General features: G+C 37.8%; 1 protein-coding gene across 1 annotated transcript in view; it reads left to right on the top strand.

Moving 5' to 3' along the window:
* The window catches only part of PKD2 (polycystin 2, transient receptor potential cation channel), a 74,619-nt gene that overhangs the window by 49,219 nt on the left and 13,168 nt on the right, over positions 1-12,232 (top strand). The window contains exons 9-10 of the mRNA XM_017545117.2: positions 993-1,113; positions 5,265-5,363. Of these exons, the coding sequence (XP_017400606.1) occupies positions 993-1,113; positions 5,265-5,363 (220 nt within the window). The remainder of the gene's footprint in view (positions 1-992; positions 1,114-5,264; positions 5,364-12,232) is intronic.

Raw genomic sequence — 12,232 nt, 5'->3', positions numbered from 1 at the left:
GTTGTCCAGGCTGGAGTGCAGTGGTGCAATCATAGCTCACTGCAATCTTGAAATCCTAGGCTCAAGCAATCCTGCCGCCTCAGCCTGCTGAGTAGCTGGGAATACAGGTGTATGCCACCATGCCTGGCCAGTTTTTTTACTTTTTTGTAGAGAAAGGGGTCTCACTATGTTGCCCAGGGTGGTATTGAACTCCGGGACTCACAGTATCCTCCTACTTTGGCTTCTCAAAGTGCTGGAATTACAGGCATGAGCCACCACACCAGGCCCTTTTTTTTAAAAAAAAAAAAAAAAAAAGATTTTTAACTTTAGACCCAGGGTGACTGTTGTCAAGGTTTAGAGTCAATATGTTTTATCTAGATTATGTGTTGAATTATTATAGCCAATTGCTTTATAAATCATTGAATAATAATTGTATTTTCTCTTTTCTTTTTTGTTGTTTTGGGTTTTTGTTTTTGTTTTTTTTTTGAGATGGAGTCTCATTCCATTGCCCAGGCTGGAGTGCAGTGGCACAATCTTGGCTCACTTCAACATCTGTCTCCTGGGTTCAAATGATTCTCCTGCCTTGGTCTCCTGAGTAGCTGGGATTACAGGCACGCGCCACCACACCCAGCTAATTTTTGTATTTTTAGTAGAGACAGGGTTTCACCATATTGGCCAGGCTAGTTTCGAACTCCTGACCCTGTGATCTGCCCGCCTCAGCCTCTCAAACTACTAGGATTATAGGTGTGAGCCACTGCACCCGGGCTGTATTTTCTTTTTAAAATGGAAATAACCTATGTAACATGAAAGCATGTTATTATTATTGCAGAGTGCTTTAATAACTGATATCAGTAGCCAGACTTTATAAATGGGATTGACAATTTTCTATTATTTGGCAGCTTACCTATACTGCTAAAAAGATCCAAAAGTATGAAATCATCTTTAAGAAATGTTGCATCAACTACTGGACATTCTTTGTTTTTGTATTGTGGTGTTTTGTTTTATTTTTATAGCTTCACTCAATTCCGTATCATTTTGGGCGATATCAACTTTGCAGAGATTGAGGAAGCTAATCGAGTTTTGGGACCAATTTATTTCACTACATTTGTGTTCTTTATGTTCTTCATTCTTTTGGTATGTACATTTTTATTTATAGTGAGGTTCATTTTAAACTTTATATTCATAAATCCTTGTCTTTTCTTTTCTCTCATACTCTATGTCCTATCATTTTTAAATAAAGATCCCAGGGAGCAGAAAAGTGTACATGCTGGAAAATTTTTTTTCCTTTTATTAATACACAGTTTTAAGCCTCATATCAACTATCTTTTTCATGATCTTTAGTTTCTCCATATATATGTATGTATTCAATGCAAAAAAGAAATTCGATCACGTGCAAATTTATAAAGATACCTAAAATAGTGCTTTGCCGGAAAAGTAGAATGTGTTTGTCAGCATTCTTTTAGTCACTTGCTAGCATGACTTTTCATTTCTCTCCTTCTTTTCTTTCTAAAAAGTAAGAACTGAAAAGCAAGCTAGATGCAGGATGTCAAGAGTAACAGTTGAATGAATCATTGCATATCAAAATTAGAATATTGTGTTTTAAATTATTTATGTTCCATTCATCTAGAGACCGCCTAAAGAGAATATTCAGATAGTTAAGTTTAAAACTAAATTAACAAAGAATGGAAATTGCATTAAAATAGTTTCAAAAATAATTTTTTTATTCTCTTGATTTGGTACCAATTAATATTTTTAATGTTTTTGCCTTACGTTAATTAAGATGTTTTTAAAGGTGTTTTGTTCTTTTTCTTATATATAAATGTTCACTTGTCCACTGAGAAGGTGTTAAGCCAGCTTAATTTAGGCAATATTTTTCATCTAAATGCTAACAGTCATCTTAAGAACAATCATCTTAGGAAAATAACAACGTTTTCCATTTCAATAAATTGTGTAAAGATCACTTGTAGAGGGTTGAGTGATCACATTTTCAGTAATTCAGTGTAATAACTCTAAAGTCAGTCCAGGTATTACTGGTTAAGTGTATGGTATTTACTGATCGGGTATTAGATGTACTGTATTAATTTTCTATTTTTTTAAATATGTTTTTTCTGAAGAGACACAGCCTCTGGTGTAAAACAAAAGTGTGTTTCCTAGTTGTACTTTAACAGAACTGAAAAGGTCAGGGATATCATTCAAGTTCATGTGTGTCTTGCTGTATGCATGGATCATGGCTAGTATTTAAACTTACACTTCTTAAGCTTCTTCTTCCTATCATATATTAAAGAAAACAATAGAAAGAAGAATAAGCCTCTGTCACTCTACCATTGGTAGTACTTTGGATTCTAGAGGATCTGAATCTCTACTAAGAAAGCAAAAACCAGGAATTGAGAGTCTTGTACCTGACCCTTCAGTTGATCTCAGGCCACCTAGTTTTCTCCATTTATCAATCTGCCAAACAAAGGATGGGTAGAATCGTGACAACTGGAAATGCTCACATGTGGACTGTTTGAATGTTGTCCTTTAGTAGGTAGAACCTTCTATAGTCATCCTACCAAATCAGTCACCAGAACATGAAAAGAAGCTCTTAGTTTCTATCTTTATACTAAAATTGGTTTTTGTACGACTACACAAAAAAGAATTGCTCTTCTTGCATCTCCCAGAGATATACGTAGTTGATAGATAGATAGATAGATAGATAGATAGATAGATAGATAGATAGATGATAGATACATGTATACATACAAACATACATAGATACATTGATAGATACATAGACACATACATACATACATAGAAGGCTACTTTCAATACAAACCTGTCTTTTAAGGATATGACAAGTTAAGTGTGGGGTTGGCCTCCCTTCTGAGCTGATTGCCTGGTGTTAGTCTATTGCCCCTGTTTAACAAGAAGGCACAGTGGTATGAAGTGGCTCAGCTGAACCAAGATAACCCCACTCTTCCCCCACATCAATAGAAAAGACATCCTCGTGCAGATGTCCGTCTGATAATTAAGGGAACCTTGGGAGACAGGATGGAGAGGACGGTGAGCTTCCTCTTCCCATACCTTCAAGAGCCTTTCTCAAGCACTTTCTACTTTTTGAAATCTCTTAGCAAATCCTGCTGTGCCCTGAAGACAAGGATTGATATTGAGAGAGCTTTAGAGGATCCAGACTTTGATCCATTTCAACTAAGATATTGGCAGGCATTAGTTAACAGCCACTTGAAGCAAAAATAGAACATTAGATGCCTGAGTTGGAAGAGAGAAGGTAGAAGGTGTTACTTGGACTGCGATTATCTGCACTTGGAATTGAGAATTTAGCCAAAAACTTACATGTATTCTATATTCAATTCTCATTTCTGCTACAGAATCATAAACAATATTCTTCCTTAATATAGAGATTTATAGCCCACTAAAATAAGAGAGCTCTTATTTGTTCATTTCTCAATTATTTAATAAGTATTTACTGAGCCACTATATCCATATATATTATATATACTGTATCATAGTATAATATACACTGTAGTGATTTTTGCGGATTGTATACTATGAGATAGTATGTTAGATACTGCCACTATCAGGGTAAGGAAAACAGCCTGATTCTGCCCTTAGGATGATTCCTCAGAGTTGTAGGGAAAGCAGACATTATCAAATACACAACTCTATAGTTACAAACCACAGTTATGTGTTAAAAAGGAAAAACAAAGGAAGAGCATGACCTGATCTTCTGGATACAGTGCTTTGAGAAAGTCTGTTGTTGGAAATACAAACAATTACTACTGCGAAAAGGAGAGGTCAGAAAAATGAACCCACCATTACTGAATAGTAATACAGTAGCTATCACTTAGGTAGCACTTACCTGCATCAGGACCTATCCTAAGCACGTTATATAGATTGTCTCATTAACCAGCCCAACAGATATGTAAGGGAGATACTATTATTTTTCTCATTGTATTAATGGAAAACAAATAAATAATTCTTTAAAATTAGACTTAGAATAGTTAAGCAACAATCCTAGCAGTACTAGGGCTGAAACCCAAGTTTGTGTCACTCCAAAGTCTACCTCTCTTCTGGAAAGTTTTTCTTTACTTTCTCCCTAGTAGGCCTGCTGTATTCCTGTTTGCAACAGCCTTTTAAACTCTAAATGTGTCTTATAAATTTCATATATGATTATATTTAAAAACTTGGAATAAACATACATTTCTTTTTTTTTAAGAGTACATACTATTTTATTTATACATACAAAATTTAGAAAATGAAAACTAATGTGTGGTAACAGAAAGCATGTAAGTGGTCTCCTGGGGTTGGGGACCATTAGGGACAAGCAGGTACCAAGGAGCACCAAAAAACTTTTGTGGATGATGGATACATCTGTCAAATCATCATGCTGATTGTCTCATGTGTGCACACATACATCAAAACTTAGCAGACTGTACATGTTAAATTTGTATAGTTTATTATATGTCTTTTATACTTCAATAAAACTTTTTTAAATAGGCATTAAAAATAAGCTGGGTAGTTTAGCCTCTCTGGGCTGAGCTTTATTGGTCAGATATTTCTACTTATCTGGGTTAACTGTTGAAATTTGAAGAGCTTTTTAGAATTCTATACCCTCCAGCAGAGTATGTGCAAGTTTCTAAATATAGAGAACATAGATAAGCAAAAATAACATTAAATAAAATAATCTTACCATTCATAGGTAAATATACAAATATTTTGTATTTTATTCTTGTATCTTTTCACAAAGTATATCACAAAATTTTTCCTGTGGCATGACTTAGAGAAAATAATCTTCGCAAAAAAATGTGTCAGCAAAACTATTAATTTATGACTTCAGGTCAGGCACAGTGGCTCACACCTGCAATCCCAGCACTTTGGGACGCCAACGTGGGCAGATTACTTGAGGCCAGGAGTTCAAGACCAGCCTGGCCAACATGGTGAAACCCTGCCTATACTAAAAATACAAAAATTTGCCAGGCGTAGTGGCACATGCCTGTAATCCCAGCTACTCAGGAAGCTGAGACGTGAGAATTGCTTGAACCCAGGAAGTGGAGGTTGCAATGAGCTGAGATTGCACCCCTGCACTTCAGCCTGGGCAACACAGTGAGACTCTGTCTCAAAAAAACAAGTTCTTTTTAAAAAATAAATAATATTTTGTGTCTTTATAAAGCACTCAGATTAGGAAAAAAAGGATGAACAAAAAGGCATGTGTCAATTTTTTATCGATATTTCCAAATTATATTTATGTTTCTTCCTTTAACCTTTGCCCTCCTTTCATTTACAAACAGAATATGTTTTTGGCCATCATCAATGATACTTACTCTGAAGTGAAATCTGACTTGGCACAGCAGAAAGCTGAAATGGAACTCTCAGATCTTATCAGAAAGGTAGGAAAAGCCTTGATTCTCAGAATTCTTCCGTTTCCAACATAAAATGAGTATTGTTTCAGCCAGATTTCCAAATCAGCATTGATCCATTGAAATTGTTTGAAATAAAAAATACATTGCTATATTTCCAGAATAATTTAAATGTTCCCTGTCTTAGAGTCTTGAAGGATATATTGCTATCTTGAATTTTAATTCTGGGAATCCTTTCATGCCCTGGAAATAAATTCTTAATCATCTTTTGACTCTTTAAGAACTGAGCTGGTTCATCACCTTTATTATTTTGATATCTTCTGTAGTTGGCTCTCACTTCAGGATCCTGAGTTCAAAATAAACTAGAAGAGAAGATTATATAATGGGATTTCCATTTCTTCTCTTTCAATTGCCATTTTTTTTTAAATAAGAAAAAGTTTTAAAGGAAAATACTTAGTAATTCACCCTTCACCCTTGACCTTCCACAGCAGTTTTAAAATAGGCAAAGGAAAAGACATGAATTCAGGCCGTGGCCTGGGGCCTGAGATCTTTTATTAGGGCACCTTCTCAAGAAGGGTTTAATTGTTCAAAGGAAGGGCAGGACAGGAAAGCTGGGCCTCTTTGTTCTTTTCAATGTAACTTCTTTATTTGGTTTAAAGTATAAAACTTAACACAACAACAAACAACCACATTTAAAATACAGTTTGTTTCCTAACATCATTTTGCTAAGTCATAGTGGCTCCTTAACTGTGATTTTTTTTTTATTAGTCCAAGCCTTAGGATTATGTTATCTGTGATTTACGTTGTAATAGAAAACTTCAGCTTCTTAAAACAAAGTCCTTAGGATGGAACCTAAGATTCGCGTTGTCTTGATTCTGCATAATAGTTGCTTACATTTTAGCAAATCTCCAGTGTGTATACAAGCATGCCTCACTGTGCACATTTCTGATACACACAAACTTCGGTACACACAAACTTCGGTTGCCACAGCTTTGTTATATAACACCAGACCTTCAACAACACAGTTCAAATTTCAGTTATCACAGTATATTAACTGTGAGTAATAGCACAAAGTACAAACTCCACTGCTTGCTCTTCAGTGTATACAGATTGGTTATCTGAGTAACAGATGTGCAGGCTGAGCAGGCTCAGTGGCCAGTCATGACACTATGTTCAGCCTGCTGCTAATTGGTCACTGAACATCTGCTATCCAATTCACAGACAAAGCATGTAGTATGGCTTTCTTCTGTTCCAGTAATAAGCCCATGTGACATTTTACAAAAATGGATAGTTGAAAAAGAGAATGGGTGCAGTGGCTCACACCTGTAATTTCAGCACATTGGGAGGCCGAGGTAGAGGGATCATCTGAGGTCAGGAGTTCGAGACCAGCCTGGCCAACATGGTGAAACCCCATCTCTACTAAAAACGCAAAAATTAGCCAGGCATGGTGGTGCATGCCTGTAATCCCAACTACTTGGGAGACCGAGGCAGGAGAATTGCTTGAGCCCAGAAGGCAGAGGTGCCGTGACCCAAGATCGCGCCATTGCACTCCGGCCTGGGCAACAAGAGCAAAACTCTGTCTCAAAACAAAAAGAAAAGAAAAAGAGAATGAGCTAGCAAAGAAATGAAAAATGGTAACATGAAAGTGAAATTCAAAACAAGAGTAATGATTTATAGAAGAAATGGCTGAGTGAAGAAGAAACAGGGGAGAAGAAATAAAACACTTTAGTTTTCAATATTTCTAATGTTTTACATTTTAGTGTACTAAATCAATGTAAGTTTTCTTTTTAAAGTTCCCTATGCGTTTATAACCGACACTAAGGGAGTGTTTAATGTTTTGATGAAAGGTTTTAAAGGTCACAGAACAATTGTAATTCTTCCCACTGATTATTCAGATCACTTTGCACAATTTCAGCTTGCCTGGTCACTTACAGTGCTGCACTATGTGCAAAGCCAGGTCAGGTCTGAAGTTTGCTAGTGAAAAATCCTCAGCCGGGGGCAATGACTCACACCCGTAATCCTGACACTTTGGGAGGCCGAGGCAGGCGGATTGCTTGAGCTCAGGAATTCAACACCAGCCTGGGCAATAAGGTGAGACCCTGTTTCTAGAAAAGAAAAAAAAAAAAAAATAGCCAGGCGTGACTCGAACCTGTAGTCCCAGCTATTTGGGGGAGCTGAGGTGGGAGGATGACTTGAGCTCAGGAGGTCGAGGCTGCAGTGAGCCAGAATCACACCACTGCACTCCTGCCTGGGTGACAGAGTGAGACCCTGTCTCAAAAAAAGGGAAAATCCTCATCTACATTTTGTAATCGGGGTTTTTTTGTGGGGGTGCTGGTGAGGCACAGTTCCCCTGAGAGAATGCTTTGGGTTCTTGGCCTCCAATCTCTTAAAGAATAAGTGGTGGTCATATGCTTGTGAAAGTAAATATTGGACCCAAGAAGTGTTGCAGAAAGGTGATTTTATTTAGGTAGAGAAAAGAGAAGGAAAGGAGAAGAAGAGAAAGAATTCCACGAAGAGTGTGGAAGGGGATTCCAGAGGGGAAATCTGGAGGGGAAAGGGAGCTCCCACCATGTGGGAGGGGATTCCAGTGAGCTGGAAATCCGGCATGGGTGAAGGAGAGGGGGATTTACTCTGGGAGAAATTCCCACCTCCCCAAGTTCCTCTGGCCAATGAAAGGAGTTCCTTTAAACTTCCACTGGGGTGAGTGACTCTTAGTTTCTTCCCACACCCACGAAATTCAAATACAAACCATTAAATCTCCTGGATAGAGAGAGATGGGAGGGGCCATGATGCTGGGAAATTCTTGCCCTTAAAACTACAGCCCCTCATGGACCCGGAAAGAGAACACATTCCCTCATTACCCCCTTTGAACAGGAAAATTTAACTTTTGTTGGAATAGAGGTGTTGTTTTTTTAACTACTTCCTGCTGAAATAGGGTGTAGAAGGGGCCCTGCAGTTGAGGTTTTCTTTAGAGGGGAGCCTTTTAGGGATGCAGATGGATTTACAGGTTTACAATAGCGCTTACGAGCCAAGGACACTGGGGTTCCAGCAGCAGGTTAAGTGTGAACTTACAACCGGTTTTATAAGAAATGAATATGACAAGATGGTTAAAGATGAGACGCCCACAGTGATAAACGAGCCTAGGAGAGAACAGGGCCAGGTTCTTTTAAAGGCCATCAGCCCTGTGTTTGATTGGTTTTGTAACCACTTAACTGGTTTACAAAATAGCACCTTTTTTTTTTTTTCTTTTTTTTAGAAAGAAACAGGTTTTCCTTTTTTTGTTGTTAGCAGATTTAGGGCCATTTTATTTGTAAAGCTATGGTAGCTAAAGAGTTAAGCTGGTGTGCAGAGAGAGCTGCCTTTTGCAGAGAGAATTAGCAGCCTTTTTTTTGTTATTAATTAACTTTTGAGATAGCTTGTAGTAACTGAATAGAGGTAGTAACCTTTTTAATACCCGTACCAAGTTTTTTTTTTATTATTTGAGGGAGAGCAAAGTTGAGAGTTATAGTTTTATTAATGCCAGGATAAATTAGACTTATGAGAAGTTACTTCTCTGAGGATTTTGTTGGAAAAGCAGATGTAGATTTTTTAATGGCTTGCACTTGTACGAAGGGTTATTTCCTTGAACTTTAGGCTGCGGAGTAGAGGGTTTATGATTTTTTAGGAGATATTTAAGGCTTTAGCCAAGTGTGATGAATTTGTGAGTTAATTTTCACTACTTTAACTGCAGTTGGGGTAGACAGAATAACCGAAAATGGTTCTTTTCAAGATAGGCCTAGAGAGGGAGAGTCTGAGAGGAGAGATTTAACAAGCACCAAGTCTTTAGGGCAGAGCAACGTTTTCCCTTTTTTTCTAGGATGTCCGTTAGGCAAAGTTTTGAGAACCTGTTGGTACTTAGCCAAAGAGGTTATATTTTTTTATTAGATTTGCTGTTTTTTTTTGTTTAATACCAGATTATTAGTAAGAAAGGGCCATTTATAAAGCAGTTTATAAGGACTGAGTCCTATTTTTTGAGGAGAGTTTTTGGCTTTTAAGAGTGCTGTTGCTAATAGAGAAGGCCAGGAGAGGTGGGTTTTTTGTGCCAGTTTTTTTAGGTGTTTTTAAAGAATTTTATTTATTTATTTTTTTACTTTCCCTGAGGACTGAGGCCTTTAAGCACGGTGGAGATGTTCCTGCATCCCTAGGGCCTTGGAAATTCCTTGGGTTACTGCAGCTTTGAAGGCAGGACCGTTACTGCTTTGAAGACAGCGAGGGAGTTTACATTTAGGGATTATTTTATTTATTAGGACTTTTATTACTTTTTGGACTTTCTCTATTTTACAGGGGAAAGCTTTAACCCAGTTTGTATAAGTATTTACACATACTAGCAGACATTGATATCCCCGAGACTTAGGCATATGGGTAAAGTTTATTTGCCAGTTTTTACCTGGGTAATGTCCAGCTGAAGGATTATTTTTTTGACATACTTTACATTCTTCGACTATTTGTTGGACAGCCTTGAAGAGACCTTTGTAAATATAGATTTGGCCATTTGATGTGTATTTTTTACACCCATATGGAAGGTTTGATGCAGAGTTTCAAGTACCTTTCACTGGCTGGCAGCAGGTAGAAGCACTTTTTCCTTTTTAGTGGCTAACCATTTTGACGGAAGAAGATTGTGTTCCTGGGAGATTGCACTTTACCTTTTTTGATGAGTATTGAGTTTAGTTTTTTGGAGTGGATTTTTCCATATTAAAGGTTTTTTATAAATGCTTGTTTAGCTGCCCGCTTTGCCTTTAGGTTAGCTTGGCGATTGCCCTTGGCTAACTTTTTATTTCCTTTTTGGTGGCCCGAACAGTGTAAGACCACTACCTTTTTGGGTTTTTGGACAGCTTGTAATAAGTTTAAAATTTTCCTGTGGTATTTAATGGGAGTTCCTGCCAAGGTTAGGAACTTCTTTTTCCTTTTATATAGCATCATGAGCATGCAAAACCAAGTAAGCATATTTGGAATTTGTAGATACGTTTCCTTTTTTTTTTTTTTTTTTTTTTTTAGAGCTTGGGTGAGGGCTATTAGTTTTGCCAGCTGGGCAGTAGCACCAGGAGGAGGGGAATTGCTTTTAAGCACTGTTTGATTACTGACTACTGCATATTTTGCTTTTTAAACTTTATTTTTCACAAAGGAACTTTTGTTAGTGTAAAGGTTAAGGTTAGGGTTGGCTAAAGGAGTATTTAAGAGGTCCTTTTGAGCAGCATAGTTTTGAGCTATAATTTGCTGACAATTATGCTTTGTGTTTGCTTTTATTTTAGGAAGGAAAGTAGCTGGGTTGAGGGCTGCACACGTATGCAGCTGAAGTACAGGCCCTTTGAGCGTTAAGGCCTGATATTTGAGGACATGATTGTCAGACAGCCGTAAGCCTCCTTTAGAGGCCAGAATTTTAGCTACATTATGTGAAGTGCACACAGTTAGATTTTTTTCTTGCTCTATTTTAACTGCCTGTTTAAGACCAGTATAGCTCCCATGGCTGCGACTTGTAAGCAGTGTAGCCAGCCTTTTGCTACTGCATTAATTTTTTTACTTAGGTATGCCACCGGTTGTTGGCTCCCTGAGTTTGGGTGAGAACTTCCAGTGCCACTTCTGACATTTTTGTAACATATAGGGAGAAGTTGTCCTGTAGGAAGGCTTAGAGCTGGAGCCTGCAGTGGTGCCTGCTTCAGGGTTTGAAAAGCTGCCTTAGCTATTGGGTTCCAGAATACTAAATGGGTATTAGCGTTTTGGGTTTTCTTAGAGTGTACAGAGGTTTTGCTATTTCACCATATTTGGGAATTTACAATTGGCAAAAACCAGTTATTTCCAAGAATTCTCGTAACTATTTTAAGGTTCTGGGACAGGGGAAGCCCAATATGGGTTGAAGACGTTCTTTATTTAGGGCCCAAGTGCCCTCAGACAAGACCAGCCCTAGGTATTTTACCTTCTTTTTACAAAGTTGGGCCTTTGGTTTGGAAACTTTATATTCACAGTTGGCAACAAAGTTTAGGAGGTCCTGAGTGGCCTGCTGACACTGGGTTTTTGAGCTTGCAGCTAAAAGTAAGTTATTTAGATATTGAAGAACCTGGGAACCTGGATGTGATAAACTGCTAAGGTTCTGACCTAGAGCCTGGCTAAACAGGTGGGGGCTGTTTTTAAAGCCTTGAGGTAATACTGTTAGGTGAGCTGAGAACTTTGTTTTAAAGGATTTTTAAAGGCAAACAGAAAATGAGAGTTAGGATGTAGTGGTACACAGAAAAAGGCATTTTTAAGGTTTAGAACTATAAACTATTATGCCTTTTCTGGTATTTGAGAGAGCAAGGTGTAAAGATTAGGTACAGCTAAGTATAAAGGGATTATAACTTTATTAATAAGTTTAAGATTTTGTACCAGCCTTTATTGTTTATTAGGTTTTTGCCCTTTTAAAATTGGAGTATTACAAGGGCTGTTACAGGACTTTACTATATCCTGAGCCTTTAAGTCCCTTATAATATTCTGTAGTTCCTTTTTGGCTTTTGGTTTTAAGGGGTACTGTTTTTGGTAAGGAAAAGAGGTAGAATTCTTTAGCCTTATTTGAATTGGACATGCATTTTTTTGCCCATTTAAATTGTTTGTTCTTTGCCCAGACTTTAGGATTAATTCCTTTTTGAAATAATGGGCAGCAGAGAGGGATTTTCTCCCTAATGAGGTTTATGTAGATAAGGGCTCCTGCTCTGGCCAGCAGGTTCCGCCCTAGTAAGGGAGTGGGACTTTTTGGCATGAGGAAATTATGGGAGAAAAGCATGTCTCCCCAGTTACAGCTTAGGGACTGGGAGAAATATCGGGAGACTGCTTGTTTTAGGACTCCTTGGACAGTTACAGACTTAGAGGACAGCTGTCCAGGGCAGGAGAGC

The sequence above is a fragment of the Cebus imitator genome, unplaced genomic scaffold, assembly GCF_001604975.1.
Source record: "Cebus imitator isolate Cc_AM_T3 unplaced genomic scaffold, Cebus_imitator-1.0 Scaffold177, whole genome shotgun sequence".
Lineage (NCBI taxonomy): Eukaryota > Metazoa > Chordata > Mammalia > Primates > Cebidae > Cebus > Cebus imitator.
Note: the sequence above shows the minus strand (reverse complement) of the source record. Positions and strands in the feature narration are given on the sequence as shown.